Genomic DNA, 25,284 nt, shown 5'->3' with positions numbered 1-25,284 from the left:
CATCAAGTACCTACATGCTTCACTTTCTCAAAACACACATACCATACACACACAATACAGAGCCTTTTTACTACAATGGTAAAACTTGAAACTTAAGGCTGGTAAAGGAAGAAGCGAAGAGTAGCAATTTCCCTTCCTGAATAACTGCACTGAAAAACAAAGGGTGGAGGAGGAAAACAAACAGCCTACTTAAAACAAAAACAAAAAACCCACCCAGGAAACTACAGAAACAATAATGATCAATATAAATTTTCTAAAACTTCTAGGATGTACTGTGTTGTGATCAGCAATTCCACTTTTGGGTATTCATCTAAAAGAAACAAAATTACTATCTCACAAAGATATTTGCATTTAGCTTATTTATAATAGCCAAGATATGGAGGCAATCTGGGTGTTCATCAATAGATGAATGGATAAAGAAGAGGTGGTACACATATACAATGGAATATTACGCAGTCATTAAAAAAAAAGAATGAAATCTTGTCATCTGCAACAACATGTATAGACCTGGAGGGTATTATGTTGAGTGCGGTAAGTCAGAGAGAGAAAGACAAATGCCATAAGATTTCACTTACATGTGGAATTTAACAAACAAAATAAACAAACAAAACAGAAACAAACTCATAGATATAGAGGACATACTGATGGTTGCCAGATGGAAGAGGGGTTGTGGGGAATGGTGAAAAGGGGAAAGGATTAAGGAGTACAAAATCGTAGTTACAAAATAGTTATGGGGGTGTATAGCATAGCATAAGAAATATAGTCAATAATATTGTAATACCTATTTATGGTGTCAGATGGGTAATAGATTTATCAGGGTGATCACTTTGTAAGTTATACAAATGTCTAATCACTATGCTGTATGCTTGAAACTAATATTGTATGCCAATCATAATTGAAAAATAAAAAAATTTTAAATTCCCCCTGCCAAATCTGATAGAACAGGATTTAAATTCCAGCACTGCCACTTTCTGTCCATTTAACCATGGACATGCCACAAATGCTCTCTGCACCTCAATTTCCTCATCTATAAAATGAATGATGGCAATACTTATTGGTTTGTTGTGGGGATTAAATAAAACGTGTAAAGCAAATGGCAAAAATAAAAATAAAAAGTATTTCCTACTAAAAGGCACTTTCCATTTTTAAATGCTAACTTATAGCATTAAGAGTAGCTAATATTATTAGTCATCACATCGCTTTTGTACAGACAAAAGAGGAACTAATAAAATAAAAACGTGTAACACTGGTTAAGATCAGTAAAGAAATTACTTCAATTTCATTTGCCTAGATTCAATCATAATGACTATACATGTTTCATATTCTTTAATACTCAATTGCAGTCATAGGTGCAGTATTTCTCCAAACAAGATGAAACAGATAAAAATCCCCACAGTCCTGCACTCTCATCAGCTGCAACCTGCTTCATCTCTATGTAACAATGATGGCGAGTTACTGAACTCCTGTGGCCTTTCTCAACAGGTGTTCCATAAGGGAATGAAGAAATCTATTAGGCAATGAATTTTTTCTCCTACACCTCTAGAATTGCAGTGGTTTTGTGCCAATAGGAGAATTAAGAAAATAATCACTGAAATAATTTTTTTGTTCTGTGGTTCAGACGAGAAACCCTGGTTGAGAAAGACCATCAGAGATATGGAGAACTAAATAACCAGAACTAACTTATAGCATTAAGAGTAGTTAATATTATTAGTCATCATATTCCTATTTTATACAGACAAAAGAAGAGCTAATAAAAACATATGTGTAACACTGGGTAAGACCAGTAAAGAAACTACTTCATCTTTCAAAATATCTTCTTAAGCTGCCTCTGCTAAACTTTACAGATCAGGTGAATCAAATGTATCCATCAACAGAGAATAACCATTAATATTTTCCTGATATACTTATTACGAGAGAAAGTGAGTACACCAAAATCCTGATGGTGGTTATGAAAAAAGCCCAGAATTATTCTTACCAGATTTGAAAATAGAAAGCTCCTAAAAATGAAATATTAAAATAATACCACTTTAAAATTTATTTTAAAATAGGTTAGTATCTGAAACAATAGTTTCAGAGCATCCTACCAGCCCCATGAAATGCAACCCTATTTTCTCTTTCTTTTCCCCTTATTGTCTTTCTTTTTCTCTTCTGCTGTTTATACCTTAAGTCTGCAAGTCATTGCAAGGCATTTTTAGCCTCATTGACAGTTCTCAAGAGTAAAGAGAGCTATTAATATATCCTAAGAATTGAGTTTCCTGTTCCATCATCGTGTCAGGTTTCTAAGTCACAGCACAAAGAAAACACAAATGCCCAGTGTTTATCACCATACAGAGCTTCTGCTTGACAAGCCAACATAGATGGTGATCTAAATGTCTCCCTTCATCTTTTCCTAACATGCAGCTCTCACCTGGCCTTACTGCAAACAGAAAGTACTTCTAAAAACAAAGAGAAAGAAGGGAACAATGATGTATAAAAAAAAGCAAGTACACTGGACTTAGAAGTCTTAAATTCAAATTTGAGCTACTCATATTTAAGCCCTGGATACTATCTGGTCTCGGCGTTATCTATAAAATTAGGGGAATCAGGTTACATGGTCTCCCAGATTCTTCTCTATCTAACCTTCTGTGATTCTGTAATGGAAAGGTCGAAGATTCACAGAAATATCAGCTCACCTCCCCAAACTTCTCAGAAGCCGAAAATTCTCAAAGCCCTTCAGTTCTCCTACACTTATTTCTCTTTTCTCTAACCCAAAGCTCGTCTCTTTGTCTGTGTTGGTGTTACTAGTAACCAAACTTCCCAAATAAAACCACTATACTAGATAAGGAAAAAAAAAAAAAAGGCAATAGGAATTCTCCCTACATCCTTGGGACCACAGTTCCTTTAGTCAGAAAGGTTCCTTTTCTCAGACTTTTAGGTGCTTGCATAGTGCCAGTACACTAGCACTGCCCTAGAGTTGAGTTTACATATTTTAGAATTTTCTATAATCATAACAGAGTATATAGAAACAGCTCAGTTAAAAATGGAGAGAAGATTTGAAAAGACACTTCATCAAAGAAGATACATAAATGGTAAATAAGCACATGAAAAGATGCTCAACATCACTAGCTGTTAGAGAAATGATAATGAAAACCACAATTAGATACCACTATATGTATTCGTATATATATAGTGGTATCTAATATATATATGTATTCATATATATACGTATACATATATATATATGTTAGAATGTCTAAAAAAAAAAACAGAAACAAACATAATATTAAAACCAACAACACCTGATAATACCAAAGATGTACTGTTGGTGGGATGGCAAGATGGTACACTCCTGGTATTTACTCTAAAAATGAAAAAACATATTCACACAAAAACCTGTATCTGAATGTTTCTAGCAGTTTTATTCATAATCATCAAAACTGGAAATAACTTAAATGACTTTCAACAGTTAAATGTATAAACAAACTCTAGTACATCCATATAATAGAATACTACTCAGCAATCAATGAATCAATCAGGAATGAATTATTGACATGCTCAACAGAAATCTCAAAGGTATTATGCTGATAATGAAAGAAGCCAGTTTCAAAAGGTTACATGTTTTTAAGTGACAATCTGAAAAAGTAAAACTATAGTGATGGAGAACAGATCAGATCGCCAGAGGTTACAAGTAGGTACCTATCCAAGTACTAACCAGGCCCGACCTCACTTAGCTTCTGAGATCAGAAGGGATCCAGCTTGTTCAGGATGGCATGGCTGTAGACAAAATTTAAATAATGTAGTAAAGCAATGATTCTTTTGCTGAGCTCTGGGCAGTTTAAAATGGTATAAAAATAATCTGTTTCTTTAACTAGTGCACCTTTTAAACTGTCTAACGTATCACATTTTTTTCTTTGAGGGGTAGTTCTCTACAAAATGTTTCTCTCGTGGTTTGTTTAAAATCGTCTATTTCATAGGTGATGAAAATGCAGTTAGAAAAGGTTAATTACATCTAAGAACACATAATAAAGGTCCAGGCCAGAATGAAACTCACAGCTAAGTCTAAAGCCCTTAAAAAAATTATAATAAATAAAAAGCAGTTGTCATTTAGAAAACTAATATACAAATTATTTCCAGAGAGTCTTATAAATAGGGCAATTTTTATGTATTTCTTTATCATAAATTTGTTATTTTGACCCTGAATATCAGTTCAACCTTGTGCAAGCCAAAAACTGTAAAGGATATCAATCATTAAAACTAAACATATAGTCTCACCTACTGTGAAGTAAAACTAGCAGTTCACCACTTCAGCCTTTCTCACAGCAGGCCCAATCTGACACAACCTGGGTAAAGCCATATTATACTGTAAGCTCCAGAGGTTTGAAAACCCAGTACATATCCCACTAATAAACATTTCCTCACATACTGCATGTGAAGCTTTTATGACCTTCTTTGTAGCATCTAAACCCTTTCATTAAGAATAAATTCATTACTTTGCATATTATATCTATACATAAATTAAACATTCTATCAAAAAACAATTTTAAAGGTATCTTTTTCAAAAAAGTCATAGTTTTCTAAAAATATGCTAATCCACAAATTTATCTCTATCTCCAATTTCAACAGCCAAGTCCATAGTACTATCTTATCAAGCTTGGATTTCTGCAATAGTCTCCTAAGTGGACTCCTTGCTTTATTCTTTACCTTAGCCAGAATAATCTTTTAAAAATTCAAATCGGAAACTCCAGAAAAGGCAGATTTACAGAGACAGATATTAGACTGGTAGGCAAGAGGGAAGTTAGGAGGAAATGAAGAGTGAGTGCTAAAGGGTAAAGTTCTTTTTGGAACAAAGAACATGTTCTAAAATTGAATCTGGTAATGGTTGCACACCTCTGTGAATATACTAAAAGTCACTGAGTTGCATATTTTAAATAGGTGAATTATATGGTATGTGACATATCTCAATAAAGCTGTTATTAAAAATGTAAAACAGAACACATAATTTTCTTGATAAATTGAGATTTTAAAAAAAGGATATTCTACCTTCCAAGCCTATGCTCTTTGTAGCTTCAAATATTTTCAACTTTAATTACTTTATCAACCAAAAAATACAATGAGGTTTCCTCACTCTCTTCATTTTTTATAAAACTTCAAATTAAAGGTAGTAGAAATCCCTGATTCTGAATTTAACACCTGACATTTAAGATGTAAACAAGACATTTATTTTTGCTTCTACCTTCAATTTGTTTGCCTAGTAATTTCAACAAGTGACCCCTTGCTATCACCTTATAAGACAATGTGAGAAAGCACTTGTCAGATTTCATTATCCTCTCCAAATACTTTAATCTCTTGATTAACTCCTATAGATTCATCTTTCTAGTAATTTGTAATTCCTGTTTTGTTACCTTTTAACAAGAAAGGACAATAAAGGTAAGCAATATAATATCTATTTATACATAACACAATTAAATAGCCTGCATGAATAAAAAAAATTTATGTCAAAACATTAAAATACTGGTGTTAATTGGCAGAAAATGAAAAAAAATTTAAACAGGGACTAAAAGATTTCCTTAATGGAGATAAGAAAAAGAATTAGTAGATGGAAATATGTGGTTTCTTTTTTAAAAAGCTAAACTTCCAGCATTTAAAAGAACACAAAAACCTAGCCTAAAATTCAATGAAATTGACACCTCACCAAAGATAGATACATCGATGGTTCATAAGCCATGAAAAGATGCTCTACATCATATATCATCAGTGAAATGCAAATTAAAACAAGATACCAATACACACTTATTATAATGGCCAAAATCTAAAACACTGACAACACTAAATGCCAAAGAGGATGTGGAGCCAAAGGTACTCTCGTTGTTGAGAGAAATGCATAATAGTACAGCCACTTTGGAAGACAGTTTGGTGGTTTCTTTCAAAACCAAAAGCACTCTTACCATATGATTCAGCAATTGCACTTCTTGGTATTCATCCAAAGGAATTGAAAACTTACGTCCACACAAAAAAAACGTCACACAGATGTTTATAGCAATGACCATATAAAATGAAATGATATCTGGGTTTTACATTTAAAAGTCAAGCGACAGTGTGAGTGAGGAATTACAGATGAAATAATATTGGCCAAATGTTAATAAATGGTGAAGCTAGGTGATGGGTACGTGCAAGTTTTGTGTATGTTTGCAATTATTCATAATGAAAATATTTAAAACTTGACTACAGAGGTTCTGGTCCCAGTTAAAATGAAGTTAAACATACTCCTTCCTATCTCTACCACTGAATGCATTTAAAAGCCCTGGATGAAGTAGCTATCTGAGGCTTCTGAAAAGTAAATATTAGCAGGCAGAATGGAAAAAAACAGATCTCACTAAAGTGGCAGTGAGTTTTGCAATTTTTTCCCCTGGTCTCTCCTTCCAAAATTCAAAGTTAGCCTGACATCAAAAGTGTATACTGTATACAGACAGAAAGATCTCCCAAAAGAGCTATTTATTTCTGGTCTGATGAGTGGAAAAGGTGTTTCTATGAGTAAGAGTAGAGAACTTCCCTGGATTTGTGTGTGTGTTTCATTTTCTCTCACCCACCCCAGCAACAAAGCACTCTTATAGTAGTACAGAGGAACCAGCAGCTAGGAAAGCATCTATAATCAGAAAGGAAAATTATCTGACCAGAGGAACTGTGCTCTGAGACCACTGGAGGGATCACTTTTGCTTATTTTTCCATCCTCTCTGGTCATGAGACCCAGGAGGCTGATGAAGTCAAATTATGTGACAGAGTAGGGAATTTTTTCAAAAAAAGAGAGGTCTTTGGGAGCAAGGAAGTTGGGGATATCACAAGGAACAGGATCTCAATAAAGTGATACCACAAGGTGCTAAGTATGATCTCCTGAGCTTATCTCCAAGATGCACACATATGGATCTTACCCTAGACAGCATAACAAAGGGTGTGTGAACTAAAATACCGGGTAGTCAGCACCCATGTCCAAGGCTGGCCACAAGGGACAAATCTGTATAGTACTTCAACGGCTATCAACACTAAACTGGCAGTGGAACTATGACCCATAAAAGGTGGGTCAGAATTTGTGGCCTGTACCATATTAAGCCAAATGCCTGCTAAAGCAAATATATCCAGCATCCTTCATAAGATTTAAATAAAATCTGTATTTAAATAAAATCTGTAGTGGCAAAACATGATATTTCTGAATTCTTTGCCCAAAGACCTGCTCTAAAAAAACTACTAAAAGTTCTTTAGATATATATATATTTTAAAAAAATGAACTATTGTTCTTTTTAAAAGCTCTTCATCTAGGGCTATTAAATGCATTAAGTGGGAGAGACAAGACTAGAGGGAAAATTGGAAATTCAGGAATTAAGGAAAAGCAACAGAAATTGGCTTTCATCATTTCTGAGAAGTTTGCTGTTATTTTTATCTTTGTTCTTTTGTATGTAATATGTCATTTTTCTTCTGAGTGTTTGTTAGTTGGTGCATGCTAGCCTTATAGTGATGGGTTCTCTACTGTCCTGATATATCCACAATTTTCAGCAGAAACCTGTGTCACTGGAGCTGTGCATTGGGCTTTCTCAGTGACTCTGTCTGTCCTCAGGTGTATCTGATGATCTGAGTTTTTGAGTTTTCTGCCCATCCCCCCAGGGATTGAGACTTTTCTTTTCCCCTCCTCTCAATTCAATGGATTTTCCTCTGTACTCTAAGGTGACAAGCTTAAAGGTTTTGTTATTTAGGGGAAAAGGTCTGAAATGAGCTTTTTGCTTTTCTTATTGTGGTGGATGCTCCTACTATGGGCTTAATCCTCAAGAGGGGCTTTCTCTGTCTCCTGTCCTTTTCTCAGTCTTGTTGGTGAGCTTCTCATTGATATCCATTGAGAAAAGCCTGTGAGTGGATGTGAACTCTCCTTCTGTCTATGCTTTCTAGAGATTCTATACCACCTCAAGTTGGTCTTTAGCAATTTATGCAAAATTTTATCTGAATTTCAGGTAATTACCCTAGAGAAATGAAAACATGTTCACACAAAAAAACTGTAAATGAATGTTCACAGCAGTTCTATTCATAAACAAATAAGCACATAAAAGGGTGTTCAACATCATTAGCCATCGGCAAAATGCAAATTAAAACCACAATGATACCACTACACATGTAATTGGCTAAAAGAAAAATTACTGACAATACTAAGTGCAGCAAGAATGCAAACAAGTGAAACTTTCAGACATTGCTGGTGGAAATGAAAAATGGTACAGTCACTCTTGAAAACAGTTTGACATTTTCTCATAGAGCTTAACATGTATTTACCCTATGACCCAACAATCCATTCCTATTTCCCTTAGAGAAATGAAAACTTATGTTCACATAAAACCTATACATGAATGTTTACAGAAGCTCTATTTCTAATTGCCAAAAACTATGTCTTTCAACAGCTGAATGGATAAACAAACTGTGGCATACCCATAAAACGAAATACAACCACAATAAAAAAAGGAATGAACTCTTGAAACATGCAGTATCTTAGATGAATCTCGAAATATACAGAATGAAAGAAGCCGGTCTCAAAAGTTACATACTGTATGATTCCATTTATACACATTCTCAAAGAGAAAAAATTAGTGATGGAGAACTTATCAGTGGTTGCCAAGGAATAGCAGAGGAGGGTGCATCTATAAAGGGAAAGCAGGAGGGGGCCATTTGGGAACTTCTCTGTATCCAGATCATGGTGGTAGTAAACTAAATCTATATTATCAAAATTTGTGTATTAAATTTCATAGAGCTGTACAACAAAAGAATAAAAAAATTAATTTAACTATATGATAATTTTGAAGCAGTTTTTAAAAGCCAGATTATTTACTGTAGGATTCCACTCATCTGACATTGTAGGAAAGGCAAAAGCACAGCGACAGAAAACGGAATGATGGTTGTCAGGGATTGGGGGTGAGGGGAAGAGGTTTGACTACAAAGGGGCATAAGGCAATTTCTGGGGGCAAAAGAACTGCTCTATATCTTCATTATTGTGATGAATACATGACTGTGTTTACCAAAACTTAGCATACACAAAAAAGAGTAAATTTTATTGTAAGTAAACTGTACTTCAGTAACTCTCAATATAGTTGCTTTTTAAAAATACTTGTGGGATGTACTATTTAAAATAGTTTTGAATACATTTACTAGAAAAAAATACATTAAGTATCTGTCTCAACAATTAAAATAAAAACAAAATAAAAGTAGAAGGAAAGAAATAAAAAGAAGAAATATAAAAGACCTAGGAATAAGTCTAATAAAAGGTGTGCAAAATTTTATAGAAAAAAATTACAAGACTCCATTAAAAAAGACTTCTTCAAAAAAGACCCAAATAAATGTAGAGATATATCATGTTAATGAACTGAAAAATAAATTTTTTAAAACTGGCAAATCTCCCCAAACTAAACAACAAAATCAATGCAATCCCAATGAAAATCCCAATGGGATTTTAGTGGACCTTGACAAACACCCTAAGATTAATACAAAAGTAGTAAAGGCCAAGTAAAAGCCAAGATATACTTGAAAAAAGAGAGGGGGAAAAAAGTAGGAGAACATGCGCTAACACTAAAACGGATTACAAATACAACAATGTGATATTGGCACAGAGATACAAATTGAACAATGAAAAAATTAAAAAGCCCCAAAACAGAACCACATAAATACAGATACCTCATGTTTCACAGAGGTAGGATAGCAAATCAGTAGGAAATGTAAGACTTCTCAGTAAGTGGAGCTGAGACATCAAGTATGCATTAAGAAAAGAATAATCACACAATACACAAATATCAATTGTATGTAGATTAAACACTTCAGTATAAAAGAAAAAATGTAAAGCTTTTAGATGAGATAGAATATCTTTACTACATCAGAGTAGGAAAATGTTTTTTAAAACAACATATAGAAAACATTTAACATAAAACTGATAACTATAAGAAAAGCAACCGTAAAAAAAATACAAGGCATTGTAAAAAACAGACGCTCACTTTAATGAATAGAAAGTGAGAGCCTGTTTATTCATTATCCAGATCAGGGCACTGCTGGTCCCTCAGACCACCAGCACTCCCATGTGTTATGTTCCTATCACAATTCTGTCTCTTTAGAGGTAATCTCTTTATGATTTTTATGATAATCAGTTTCTTGGTTTCCTTTATTTTTACATCCCTAAACAATTGTAAAAGACATCAAAAAACAGTACAAAGAAAGTGAAAAGTTAAATTCAGAGAGGGACAAAACAGTTGCTACTCACATAACCATCAAAGGACTAACAGCCAAACTATACTGAGTTCCTAAAAAAGAAAAAAAATCAAAAGAAAAAATGGGCAAAAGAGAAATCAAGATGGCCATTAAATATATGAAAAGATGCTCAACAGTATTCTCAATATAATACAATTAAAATCTGCACTGAATACCATTTCACACCTTACGGACTGATAAAATTTTAAAGTCCAACAATACTATATTGGAAAAATGTGGAGCAATGACAACTCTCATACTTGATATCGGGAGTGTAAATTGATTGTTTTAGAAAAGTTTGACATTATCTTGATAAAGACATGAATACCTGTAACACTGCAATTTTACTGTAGAAAAATTAAAACATTCTAAAAGATATGTACAGGAGTGTTCATGGCAACATTGTTTGTAATAATCAAAAACTAGTAACAACCCAAATGACTATCAATAGTTAAATGGATAAAAATGATAATAGTAATTCTTATAATGTAATACTGTATGGTAACAAAAAATGAACTACACTATACACAAGGATAAATCTTACAAATAATAATACAATTGAAAAATAATAAAATGAATAAAGACATAAAAGAAAAAATTCATTTGTATTCCAGTTTTATGACATTCAAAAAGACAGTATTAAACCATATTGTTTAGGGATGTAAAAATAAAGGAAATCAAGAAATTGATAAACATAAAAGTCATAAAGGGATTACCTCCGAAGAGACAGAACTGTGATAGGAACATAACAGACAGGAGTACTGGTGGTCTGAGGGGCCAGCAATGCCCTAATCTGGATAATAGTAAACAGGCATTCACTTTATAATTATTCATTAAAGCGAGCTTCTATTTTTTATACATTTTCTACTTCAAAATAAAACGGTTTTTGAAAAAGAAGATAGAGAATTATGAAATTAATTTTAGGAATAGTCACATCTCTAAAAATTGCTTTACAAGTAACATATAAGAAGCCTCACAAGAAAAATGTTGTGTGAAGAAGCAAATCATAAAAGAATATACATGGTTAGAGTTCATCTATATAAAGTTCAAAGACAAGCAAGACTAATTTTTTAGTAATACACATAATCATGATTATCATCAAAATTCCAGATAGCAATTTATCTCCTGAGATGAAGAGGTCTGTGATCAGAAAGAGGTACCTGGGAGACATCTGGGGTGATGGAAATGCTTTCTCGGCCTGGGTAATGGTTACCCACACAGTTCACTTTTATAATTATTCTTTAAAGTGTACATATATGTCTCACGTAGTCTTCTTTATACATGCTGTATCTATTATGACATATATCGTATACATGTGGTATATACCATGTAAAATTCTTTTTTAATGACACGCAACCATTTAAAAAGCTGTTATTAGGTTGAGTTAATCTAATCATACAATAGAATGTAAACCTGCAACCATATCCTCATTTGTAATCTGTTAATAAGCTAATTCATTCATTACTAAGCCTATTTGTTTTGTCCATAAAGCTTTAACATGGAAATGTATAGCTAAAGTTCTGGCTGACTTAGCCTAACTCTAAAAAAGGTTCAGAATAACCCTAGAAAGGGTAAATTCTTTTAAAGAACAAGAAAAATAAAAAATACTGATCAACAATGATGCATTATATGCACTGCAGAACACAATTAGAATACTTTATAGGCTTTCCTATTAAATTAAAACCTCAAAATTCTACTGTGATATAGAAATGATATGTGAAGACAGAATGAAGGAATCAATATTTAATAAGAATGTCACCTTGCATTTGCAGAGAACTCTGTATTTTATAAGTGCTCCAATGAGTACTCTCTCATTTGCACTATATTCATTTTCTAGACAAGGAAAATGGGGTACCTACCTGTATTAAAACATCATAATTCCATGTCAGAACTCCACTCTGGGTCCATGACATGTTACTCAGAGTTTCCTTCAACAGCAAAGAATTGCTTAGTACTTTGGGCCAACCTATAAGACCAATATATTTCTGCCAAAGGAAGTCTCTTTCTACATAGATAATTTCAGTGGAATTTTTTTTTAGCATTCATAGCAAGATCTCTTTATAGATACTATTTTATAACAATCAATCTATATTTATGTACTCTCCAGACACAAACCTGCTAGGTTGACAGCAATATTAAATATTTCACAGGATATTTTCCTGCCTTTTTAATCTGTATTCCAACTTCTATTTACCCAGATACTTTTTATAAAAAGATTTTCCCTTCTTACATGAAGATATTGTTTTAAACTTTAGGATTTAATTAAAGCCAAAATTAAAACATCACAAATTAAAGTTCTCCAGAACACGTAGATGTTTGTATTATTGTTGTATAAAATGTCTTACTCAAGGTAATCTAGTTAATTCTAAATGTACTAACTTGACCTCTTATCGGCCATTCATTTTGAAGTTAGTCAGACCTGTGATTCCTGTCTTGGCAATTTTGTGCTGCCATAAAATACACTGCAAATTACTATGAAGAGGATTAAATGAGAAAATGCTTGTAAAAACCTGACCACAGTGCCTAACATCAGTAAGTTACAAATAATTTGGGATTTTTTGAAGACAATAAAAGTGGATGCTGCTGATAGTGATAATTCAATAAAAACTGTATTATATAATATAAATTTCACTAATATATTACATAAATACATAACACCTAAATATCTTCTTTTTAATGCAAACATTTAATTCAAATGCCAAGTAAGACTCATCATAAACTAATCTATTATCTATCTTTGCTATTCTAGTCAAGAAAATGGACATTTTTGTTCCTTCTAACCTATAGCATTTCGAATCCATAGAATCATTACCTTTTCTTAGAAACTTTGTGTTTTGATTTAAAAACTAACTAGTACAACAAAATTTAAAAAAAAAAACCAAACAACACAATTCAAAAAATGGGCAAAGGACTTAAATAGACATATCTATCTCCGAGGAAGATATACAGTCAATAAGCACATGACAAAATGCTCAACATTATGATTAGGGAAATGCAAATCAACACAATGAGATTCTACTTTACACCCATTAGGTTGGCTATTATCAGAAAAAAAAAATCCAGAAAATAACAAGTGTTGGAGAAAATGTGGAGACACTGGATCTTTGGGCATAGCTAGAAATGTAAAATAGTGTAGTTGCTATGGAAAACAGTTAAACACAGAACTACCATACTGTCTAGAAATTCTACTCCTACATACAGATCCAAAAGAACGGAAAGCAGGGAGTCAAGCAAATACTTGTATACCAGTGTTCATAGCAGCATTTACTCACAATAGCCAAAAGGTAGGAACAGCTCAAATGTTCATCAGCAAAAAAATGGATACACAAAATGTGGTGGGTCCATACAATGGAATATTATTCAGCCTTAAAAAGGAATGAAATTCTGATATATTCTACAACATGGGTGAAGCTTGAAGACATGCTCAGTGAAATAGCGAGACACAAAAGGACAAAATTGTATGATTCCATTTATAGGAGGTATCTAGATTAGGCAAATTCATAAAGATAGAAAATAGAATAGAGGTTAGCAGGGGCTAGATAAAGGAGGGAATAAGAAGTTGTTTAACAGAGAGATCTTCTCTTTGATGAAAAAGTTTTGGAAATGGATAGTGGCAATGGCTGTACAAAAATGTGGATGTATTTAATGCCATTGAATGGTACACTTAAAAGTGATTAGAATTGCAAATTTTGTTATGCATATTTTACCACAATTAAAAAAAAACTAATCTAAAAAACTTATTATTAGAAATACAGCAATTCACTCATAATTTATCTGAGATTTAAAAGTTTTAAAGGATAGAAACTGCCAAGGATGGTGTAATCGGGGAGAATTTAATAAAGCGTCTGTTTACAAACATCGTGGACAGTGACAGTGAAGTATCCTGGACAAGAACAGGAGGAAATCACAAGGCCTTAATGGGCCAGGGAAGATATGAGTTACCAGAACTCACAGTCAGTTGTAGCTACAGCTTTGGGAGAGAGCTGCCTAACAAGGGATGTGTGGCCTTCGGCAGAGGAATGGAACTGTTGCAACTTACAAGGAAAAAGCCAAAAATATATACACACAGAACTCACTCTCCTACCATCTTCTGTCACTGGCTAAACCCTACTCAATAGAGGGAATGGAGCCTATAGTGTGTAGTCCATGGAAGTCAGCTTCCTGGGGCATAAAGCAGGCTGGGAAAGGGTAAAGAGTGAACATAAAGGGACAAATGGAAAATATGTGGCACAACATAACATATTACTTCATATTTCTGTTTTACTATACAAAAGGAAGAATTATAATAAACATATTTTTCAGTGCAAAAAAAAAAAGTTCCTGTTGCCACAAAAAGTTGGAGGGTCAGTGGTTTAAAAGGCAAAGGTTTTTGTTCTTTAAAAAGAAAACACAAACACATTTTGACAAGAGGATTCAGTACACAGTCTGCCCCAATATCCTCAAAACATTCTGATAAAATACAAAGAAAAAAAAAAGAAACAATATACCAGAATATTGGGGCTCTAGAAGACCTTAGAAACTTACAAATTTTCAATATGACAAGAAACAGGCCAGAGAATATGATACTTTAAGCAACTTCAGCAAGATCACAAAACTATTTAGCAGCAAAGCTTGAAACAGAAATCAGACCTAGTAACTCCTTGTCTAATTCTCTTCTCATCACACTTATACTAGAGAAATAAGTCTGGGAATGCTTAATAGTGGGAAAACTAACTAGCATACAAGTTCTTAAAAAACACTCATGCTCACGGCAGCATTAATCACAATAGTCAAATGGTGGAAGCAACCCTGTGTCCTTCAACAGATGAATAGATAAATAAAATGTGGTTTTATATACACAATGAAATATTATTCAGCCATAAAAAGGAAATTCTGACACATGCTACATACAGCATGGATTAATCTTGAGGACATTATGTGAAGTGAAATAAGTCAGTCACAAAAAGACAAACACTGTATGATTCTTATATGAGCTACCTACAGTAGTGAAATTCATAGAAATAGGAAGTAGAATTGTGGTTACCAGGGGCTAGGGGAGGAGGAAAATGAAGAGTTGTTTAACGGATACAGAGTTTTCTGTTTGAGAAGAAAAAAAGTTCTAGAAATGAATAGTGGTTGTACAACAATGCAAATGTACTTAATTCCTACCAACTGTACACTTAAAATGGTTAAAATAGTAAAATTTTTAAATTGTGGTAAATATACATAAAATTTACCGTTTCAACCACCTTTAAGCATACAATTCAGTTACATTAAGTATATTCACCATGTTGCTCAATCATAGCACAATCCTAATTTTTGAAGAAAACAGGGTACTATATTACAGCATTTCTCAAATTCTGAATTTATCTAATTGTTTCCTTGTGGCATGGTTTACATTGTTTCTCTAGTCTCTTCATCTCCTGTAATCTGGAATTTACATCTAAAAGCTTTTATCAAGAACTCTTCATAGATTATTTTATATACTTCATGAGCCTTGGTTTAAATTTTATTCTCCAATGTCTAATTCATTATTCTCATCAGTGTATTTTTCACCTCAGACACTGTACTTTCCATCTCTGGAGGTGCAATTTGGATCGATAGATAGATAGATAGACAGATCGATTGATCGATCGATCACGCTTTTATTTAACATTTCAATCTTTCTTCTAGTTTCTTGAGCATATGGAATAGTTATAAAAACTGTTTTAATAATCCTCTCTAATTCTATTACCTGTGTCACTTGTTTCAGTTTGATTTTTTTTCCTCAACATTATGGTCATACTTTCCTGCTCCTTTGCATGCCTAATAACGTCTGATTGGATGCCAGATACTGTGAATTTTACCTTGTTGAATGCTGGATATTTCTGTAAGCCTGTAACTATTCTTGCTTAGTTGTGAGACACAAGTATCTGAGAAACAGTTTGGCCCTTTCAGGTCTTGCTTTTAAGCCTTTTAGGCTGGGCTGGCACAGCATTTTGTTAAAGCTAATTTACCCTACTACTAAGGCCAAACCATTCTGAGTACTCTACATGATGACCTGTTAAGACATTTTCCACTCTGGCTGATAGGGAAAAAAAACACTATTCCTGCCTCTACAAGAACTCCAAGTACTATTGTTTCTAATCTTTTCAAGTGATTCTTTTCCTAGCCTTGGGTAGTTTCCTCACATGTATGCACTGATCAGTTCCCACAGCTGAATATTTGAAGGGGAGCCTCTGCAGATCTCAGGAGTTTCTCTCTTACAGCTCTCTCCTCTCTAGGATTCTGCCCTGCAAACTCCAGCTTCCCTGGCCTCCCCAAACTCCCTCAATTCAGGGAGACCACTGTACTCTGCCTGAGTTACCTCTTCCTGCTTTGCAGCTGGAAAACTCTCTTCAAGCTGCAAGCCAAAGCAATCATAAAGCTCATCTCACCTGTTTCCCATCTCTCAGGAATCACTCTCTTGCTGCACAATGTCCAAAATCTAGGAAACCATTGTTTTGTGTAATTTGTTTGCCTTTTTGGCTGTTTCAGGCAGGAGGTTAAATATGGTCCCTGTCACTCTTTCACCAGAAATGGAAGTTAAGATCAATTTTTCTGTCCGTTTTGTCTGTCTTTGTAAATTATTTTAAAGCAATATATTTTAGTATGTCTCTACAAAAATCTGGACTTTCTTGATAATCATGTCACTGCTACACTTAACAAATTAAACACTTCCTTGGTATGATCTAATACTCAGTCCATACTCTACTTCCCCAACTTTGTCAAAAAAAATTTTTTTCTTTTAAACAACTAGTTGTTGAAACTCTCTTTAATACTAGCATTTAATGAACACTACTTTGTGAGGGGGTACGATGCTAAGTGCCTGATATCCATTATCTTATTTAATCTTCAATAACACTTGAGGTAAGTATTATTATTACTCCTACTTCACTGAGGAGGACACCAAAGCTCACCACTTTTAAGAAACGTACTTAAGGTCACAGCCAGTAGATGGCAGAGGAAAGTTTCTCTGATCCCAAAGTCACTGCTCTAATCATTATGCTCCCTCACCATCTCAGGAATTATTAGGATAGAAAGATAATATCAATGCTGAAGCTGAAAATCAAATTCTGAAACCACTTAATTTAAATGCTACCACAGATCAAAGACCTAGGAAAATAAACAATGCTGCTTTATTTGAAATATAATAGAATCTACTTGATATTTTAAAAAATCCAATTTCTAAATTTAAAAGTAAGTTTTATTTAACAAGGAAGGTACATAGCTGAAATGAAAATTAACTATCATCTGAAAATAGAGAATGTAGATTCAAGCATATTTACAATGTTGCTAAAACAGCTCTGTCAAATAGAACATGTTGCAATGATAGAAAGTTTTATATCTGTACTGTTCAATACAGCAAACACTAGCCATATGTGGCTTTTGAGCACCTGGAATGTGTCTAATGAAAGTGATGAACTGAATTTTACATTTTAATTAGCATAAATTTAAGTTGTAATTATCAACTCATCTGTCTCCACCATTAGACTGTGGGCTCCTTGATGAATGGAATATGATTTTCCTCTCTCTCTCTCCAGTGCTTTGGTACATAGTAGACAGATAAAACATGTTTATTGATGTGTGGTAGGATGTATAGATGTAATTTTCTAGATGTGTTCAAGTAAATTCTCTAAATGCATCAGAGTGCAGACCTAACCTATTGGATTATACTCTGTTTCTATTCTGATTTTTAAAGCAGATGAAATAGCTTATTTACTCATTTATTCACCCAACATGTTCTGAGCTTGTATATATATGACAGGCATTCTGTTGAGTGGTCAGGATATGACTGTGAATAAGACTTGTTTCTGGCATTAAGAATCACTCAGTCTCAGAAAATACATACAATACCATGACAAAATAAGAGTATTTTTTAAAGCTAAAAACAATTATGGGAACTACAAAGGATATAAACATATGATAGCGGAGGGAAGTTTTATAAATTGAATAACTCATTAATCTACTTTAAAGATGAGTAGCAGCTCACCAGTTGGAGGATGGCACGACGGTGGAGAGGCATTCCAAGTACAACAAACAGCCTATGCCAAGGCATAAAGAAGACACAAAAACACCTGGCTTGTAGGGGGAGCAAAAAGTAGTTCACTATGACTAGAATATGGCAGGAGGAATAGGAAGAGAAAGTAGACATAAGAGCTAAACTAGGAAGGTGTATTAGATCTTAGATTCTAATGCCCTTTATGTGCCATGGTATAGAAAGCTCACTTAATCTTCCTAGGATAATAGACAATCAAAGTACTGATGCTTATATTTTAAAAGGAAAAAAAGTAGCTTGCTGATTTAATTCCAATGCTCAATGAATAAATTTGAAAAAGCAAAATCTAAATAATTTAAAAGTTGGTGCTTACAAATAGACATCCATCAACTGTCCAAGTCTAAACAAGTAAGGTTATTAGAATAGGCATTTTAAGTTTTAAATGACCAACATTATATCACTTTGAAGCAAAATGCAAATATTATTTGTATAGCTGACATGAATGATGAAGATCTATTTCTCAAAGATTACACTAAAGTTTCAATTTTTCATGTCAGTAAAACTCACCTTGAACTTGTTAGCCTAGCAAATGTTCACAATTTGCAAAAAAACTGATCATTAAGTTTGGGGGGGAAAGATCAATCCATTTCTAGCTGTTTCTCTTCTCATGAACAGGGGTAAAACACCTCTCTTCCTAATGCAGCAATATTTAATTTCCTAATGCCAGATCATTAATTATATTTAATGTCAATAATTTCTCACAAGTTGTTCAATTCCACAGTTGCCTTTGTTTTTTCAAGTAACATTCTAAACTGTTATCTCTTCCACCTGCAGGTATCCAGCATATCATATTCTCAAAGCATTACTTCTTCAGAATTTAACTTATCCTTAAAAATAAAAACAAATCCATTTTTATCATTTCTGCCTATTACAAAAAGTTGCCATAAATTCTGATCTAAACTTCCAAGATGCTCAACACCTAGCTCCCCTTGTATAATGAAAGAATGTACTATCTTCCACTTAATATTAAACTTTACTTAGCTCAGAGTTTGTGTAAAAGTCTCTCAATACATTCCCCCAGCATGACAGTTATCATACTTAAATTGGGCAATCTTCAAATATTCGGGCAGTCGACTAATAATTATTTTGTTTAAGCAAAGTTTTCTAGTTTATTGTTATATATTCAATATGGAATTTAAAAACCTGCTAAAATAAAGACAAACTGAATGAAGAACAATATAGTTAATTCCTCAGACCTATATATTTTAAATTCCCCATGGCTAAACATTCTGAAATTGGAAAAATAAAATCTTTTTAGAGATTATTTTTTGTTATTGTTATTAACAATTACATTTAACAAGAATCTAGATCCAAGACACCTGGCATATATTTATCAAGTTAATCCTCACAAGATCCCTATGAGATAGGTATTATCACTTCCATTTTGCAAATGGAATAAACTCAAATTCACAGAGATTAAGTAACTTGCTCAACATTCGGAAGTGATGGAGTTGGGTTTTAGAATATAGATCTGTCTAAACCAAAGCCTGTGCCACCAATGTTAGCAATTCAAGTTCCAATGTCCATTGAATTGTTAATCAAATTCACCCACAGTAATTAAAATATTTATCAATAATCAATTTTAACAAATTGGCCAAATATACAAAATATTTAAAGTCAGAATAAAGTCGGAATATGCTAGAGCAAGAGTACAGACAAGTAATAACAGTGCAAATATATGCACTTGAAGAGTTTCAGTTCTATAAATAAAATAGACATTAAAAAAGTAAAAATCAACACTGTAAAATTAATTTATATTGGGAAAGGAAAGCAAATACATATAAAATTATTTTAGTAAGCATTTGTTGTTTTTGCCTGTCCAGCAACCATTCTCCCTTCTCCAAGAAATGACACCTCAATTTTCCTTTAGGAACTATATGCCCCCTACCCTTAATTCATGTGGTTTGAAACTGTATCCCTTGCTGCACCCCAATCCAGGGTAGGAACAAGATGCAATCCTGACCACACAGTGCATTCCAACACTCTGGCCACAGAGGTTGCCTCTAGGACAGGCAAAGACCCGAGTCAGGCCAATGAGACTCCCATATAGTAGTTCACTGGAATCACAGAGAAAGAGAAGTATATTCTCTCTCTTGAGATTTCTAAGGTTGTAGGATGTAAGCCTATTTCTATTAGTACCATCTTTCCCCACGGAGTCTGACTCAACTCTACTTTTCCACGCAGATTCCCAAATATGAAAGGAAACTAGCGGTTACCAGGTGGCAAGGGAAAAGATAAATTAGGATTCTGACCTTCAGTGTTATATTTTCTATAATATTTCCATTTTTTTCAAAATAAACACCTAGTACTTTTATAATAGGAAATATAAAACATTTAAAAATACTGCCCATGTGTTTTCTTCTTAAATATGCTCAAATATCAATACTTAACAGCTTAAAAGCATTAACAATTTCCTCATAATTTACCAAAGTGAGAACACCTATTTTAAAATAATCCACCTTATCCCTTGGTACAAGAGCAAGTTATTTTTGTTTTGAGTGGGGGAAAAAAGTTGTTAGTAAACTTTTTAAAAAACTGATTCTCTTTTTAAAAGGGATATATTAAACAACACTGTATGGAAAAAAATGGTTAACGTTGAGCAAGTGCTGCAGCCATTGTAAAACTTCTCAAGAGATAAAACTAAAGATTAAAAGTGGCCAAATTAGTTTTAATAACTTTACCAATTACTTTAGTCCTATAATTCTAAATAATATAAGATCTTTCAGTTATAATAATTTTACATCAGATTGCATTATGGGAGAAATTACACACCATTGTTTTATTCTTAAATAGTATTGGAAAGTCAGTCTCAAGATGCACTTCTTGAGACTGTAAAAAAATCTACTGAATGTAGTAAATGTCCTATAGATTATAAAGGAAGATAACAAGACATGCTTTTGTTCTCCTTTAGTTTTTATGAGTTTCTATCACTCTTTCTTTCTCTTCCTCCTCAGGCACACAACCCACTCCTGAATCTTTACTTTTTGTCAGTATTACTTTGTTTTATAATCCTTAGTAAGGACGCTTAAAAGGTGTCACTGACACTTTCTTGACATAATTAGGTGCCCAAATTGATGTTCTTAAATAGAAGAGCCACTTTTTCACAGACTAGTGGCAGTAGGTTCTAAAAAGATTTTAGGATAGGCGATATTTAACACGTCATTATCTTGTCCAACACCAGAAAGAAAGCAGATTGGTCATCCTGGCCAACATCTATGTCTGAAAATGATGACATTTTACTCATCTGACATATGGTTCAATGAAACCTAAACTCTCCTACAGTTAAAGAAATGGGTCTTTCCAGGTACCACGGGGAGAATAAAATATTTTATTTCTAGTCCCGTAGCTATAAAATGGTTATTTTACTCACATTTACAAAGACCTACAATCTTTTTTTAGGCATTTGAAAGAGACGGTAAAGAAACCATAAACATTAAGACTACAAACTGCAACTTAAAACAGTGCGTTTCAAACTCTTCTCCTAACATTCACAGAGAAGCAATAACACCTGGCTCATTCTTGAAACATCCTATGGTGGCCCAGGATGGGATGGTGAGAAGGAAACTAGTTAAAGAATGAGAACGGGAAGGCACTTGAAAAGATAAAAACAGAACAGTCCAAGAAGCCTGTTTGTTTTGTTCCTTTGGGTCTCCACTGATTTTCCACTTCTTTTTTCGTTTCAATGATTAATACTTCTCTCCATCAGAGATCTAACTGTAAACTAACTCCCCGACCACTTCCAACCACATCTACAAATAACAGGGGAACCAATCAAGTCTACCTGTGTCTCCTGGTCGCCCGTGAGGAGAGGGACGTCGGCGCCCAAGTGAACCCAGCGACTCGGCACTGATAGAAGTTCTCCCGGGACAGAGAGAAGGGATCGAGTGAAGTGAAGTAAAGCGGAGGACAGGAAGTAGGCAGGACTACCGACTCCTCTCAAGCCCCTAAACGGAATGTATCAGCGAAAGACAGCTATTCCCCTGACCGAGTTAGAAGTCGCCTGATCCCAGAGCGGACAAACAGCCGACCCCGGAGATCAGGTCTCTAAAGCTGTTTCGTTCCCCCACCCCACCCCGCTTCCATTTCGCCCTCCCTGAATGGCTGTCTCCTGACACCCTTCCAAGTCCGGGACTCACCCGTCCACGCACGAGCTCCAGGGATTCTGCGTCAAAACCGCCCACCTCTGAAAACCATAGAGACGAAGAAACAGCCGACACAAGCGTCCAACGCCCAGCTTCACGTGACTCTCCTTGCCGCTGGGCCTGTCGGGAGCGTGGCGAAACGCGTGTGGGAGGGGCATGGAGAAAAAAGAGTGAGGAGGGATGAGAGAAGCAACCCGCTGTGCCGGTGCTTCGGGTACCGCCTCCTCTTCGTTTAGGCGGGAAAGCAGGAGAGCTCCCAGAAACTCTGGGGCTTTTACGCTGGTATTACCTTCGCCATACACACAAGGAGTATAGGTGCTTTCTGCCACCTCGTTGGTACCTGTTTTCGTGTTAGCTAAGCAAAAAGGAGTCAAAAACAAAAAACAAAAAAACTGGACCATAATGAGTTGAGAATTGTTCCTTTTGAACTGCGTTTAGGGTTAGGCTTCTGTTAAAATTTTTGTTTCTCGACCTTGAAATTTTTTTGAATTAAAGTCATCTAATTTAATAAATTTTGACACTTATTTAGTCATTTAAAAAATAAGCCTATTATGTATTGACAAATAATCTATTTTTATGAATAATAATCGTTTTCCAAAAAAATAGAAGAGCAGCCTGGTTTTACATCCTTGTAAATTTCTTTAATGTCTATTTATAGAAGACAGCTGATTCTCATCTTTATTAATCTGTTTCAATATCACACATCATGTAGCCTCTGGAAAGCTCCACTGTATACTCAGATAACGGGTGTGATAAAGGCAAATAACAGCTTACTATTATTAGGAAAAAAGTCTTAACCTTATGGATCACTAGAAAGGGTTTCAGGACCCACAGGAGTCCACGGAACACACTTTGATAACCACTGTTTTAAACCATACAAAAGCTACAATGGGATCTTTTTTTTTGGTCTAACCATTTTGGCAACAAGTAGAACATTTAGTGGGAAGTGGAAAGAGACAGAGACAATTTACAGACTAAACCAATCTTATAAGTGTGAGTATTCTTTATTTTTCAAGAGCATAGAGTAAGTTAGCAGAATGCAGGGTCATAACAATACAACTACATTCTGCATTAGAAATCAGTCTACCAATTCAATTATTTTTGTCTTTCAGGCTGCTGTGCAAGGTGATTCCTGTCACATGAATATATATAACATTAAAGTGGGTTTATATCCCCTGTACAAACTAATATTAAGACTCCAATAAAATTTGAAGTCAAAATTCTTTTCTGAAGCAAGTATCCAATGCCTGCTACATACAAGGCTCATAATAGGTGCGGGGCTTATAAAAATTTATAAGCACAGTTCCTGCCCTTGGGCAACTTATATCTATAAAGAGACTTGCACACTGGTATAAATATGTTTTTTGCCATGTTCAATAATTCCTAAATCAGTATGGTGATTAGATGTCTGAGCATCATCTGGGGAAATTTTAAAAATACAGATTCATGGATTGGGAGATATACTGTTTAAGTGTACCAGAGTGATGCTCAGATATTTGGATTTTTAAAAAGCGTCCCAGGTGACTCCCATGTAATGATGGGTTTGGAAGTGAATACTAACCACATGGAACAAAGAAATTGTTTGGTCTTTGCCCCTAGTACTATCACACATAAAATATGATTTTTATTTCATCTTCAGTATTTCAAAAGTATATCATTATTGAAAAATCTGTTACCAAGAGAAAGAGTACAAATTTAATTTCATTCAGTTAAAGTAGAAATTGATGTACCTATTTCAAATGTTTTGTAATACATCTGCCTTTATCACATAAAAATAATAATGCATGATGTTACCACTGCAGTTCTCAACATACTACACCACTGGAAAAAGCAAAATATCTTTTGCAACAAGCATCTAACTGCAAAAAGTGTTATATTGTAGAGCTGTGATTCAATTTCTTTCAAATGAATTCAGTGAGATGCCTCATATTTCATTATGCTTATCTTCAGGGTTCCACAGGTTATCTTATAGTATTTCAAAACCCATGTTGACTTCCATCACAAATTTCTTTTGAGGATATGTTATATTTTAGTAGCAACCTAGAGACTTATCCATAGTTGCTATTGCAGTGAGTGTTCTTTGCTAATAATTGTTGCCAGAATTAATCATATATTAAAATAAATAAGAAAAAATCCAAAAATCAAGCTTCAAGTTTCCTTCCTTCTTACCACAAAGGGAAAAAAAGGAAATAGCTAAATCAACCATAAATACGATGATTTGTAAAAATAGATATTCCTCTTGATTTTTGTGATTGAAAGTAACTTCAAGATTAAAGACTCCTTGCCCAGATCTTCATTTCTAAATACCTTTCCCCGTGAAAAGTAATCTTGGAGAAACAGCTGATTTCAGGACTAGGGCAGGAAGATACAAGATGACCTGGAACACCCTGTTGTGTGACAAATAAGGAAGTGCTCAGAAAATAAAATGGGCATGATAACAGGAGCCAGCTCGAAGGGCCTCTTATTGGCTAAATCTAGGAAAATTATTTAGAGTGTCAAGATAAGAACAGTAATGAATTGTCATTCACTGAGTAAGAATTCATTCGTCTGTACTGATAAAGGAGAGAGACAGACAAGACAGAGAGACAGAGAGAGAGACACGGATGGATGGACAGATGGGAGGAAAGGGTAAGCTCTTCCTTAAAAGAAATAGCCCCCTGATAAATACAGAGAGAGCGGTGGAGTTGGAAGATCTCCATTTTCCAACTATCATGGAAAAGATTGGTTTGGGGAAACATCGTCAATGGATTCTAAATCTAGGGGGGAAGTTTGATGAGAAGCAGCATATTTTCATGTTTTTAGTGTCTCCCCACAGATTGTATATTTATTGGAAGGGGAAATAGTGAC

At 34.2% G+C, this 25,284-nt stretch overlaps 1 protein-coding gene across 5 annotated transcripts in view; it reads right to left on the bottom strand.

Annotated features, from left to right (window-relative positions):
* The window catches only part of MICU1 (mitochondrial calcium uptake 1), a 177,194-nt gene extending 154,592 nt beyond the window's left edge, over nt 1-22,602 (bottom strand). The window contains exons 1-3 of one of the 5 annotated variants that reach the window (XM_025049351.1): nt 22,432-22,558; nt 22,077-22,239; nt 10,253-10,292 (exon numbers count right to left, since the gene is read on the bottom strand). In XM_025049351.1, coding sequence (XP_024905119.1) covers nt 10,253-10,260 — 8 coding nt within the window. In that variant the 5' untranslated portion in view covers nt 10,261-10,292; nt 22,077-22,239; nt 22,432-22,558. Of the gene's footprint in view, nt 1-10,252; nt 10,293-22,076; nt 22,240-22,431 lie in introns of all 5 variants that reach the window. The other 4 variants (XM_025049352.1, XM_025049350.1, XM_006915530.3 and 1 more) reach the window with 4 other exon arrangements.
* Between the last annotated feature and the right edge of the window lie 2,682 nt (nt 22,603-25,284).

Source organism: Pteropus alecto, unplaced genomic scaffold, assembly GCF_000325575.1.
Source record: "Pteropus alecto unplaced genomic scaffold, ASM32557v1 scaffold155, whole genome shotgun sequence".
In the NCBI taxonomy this organism is placed as follows: Eukaryota; Metazoa; Chordata; class Mammalia; order Chiroptera; family Pteropodidae; genus Pteropus; species Pteropus alecto.
Note: the sequence above shows the minus strand (reverse complement) of the source record. Positions and strands in the feature narration are given on the sequence as shown.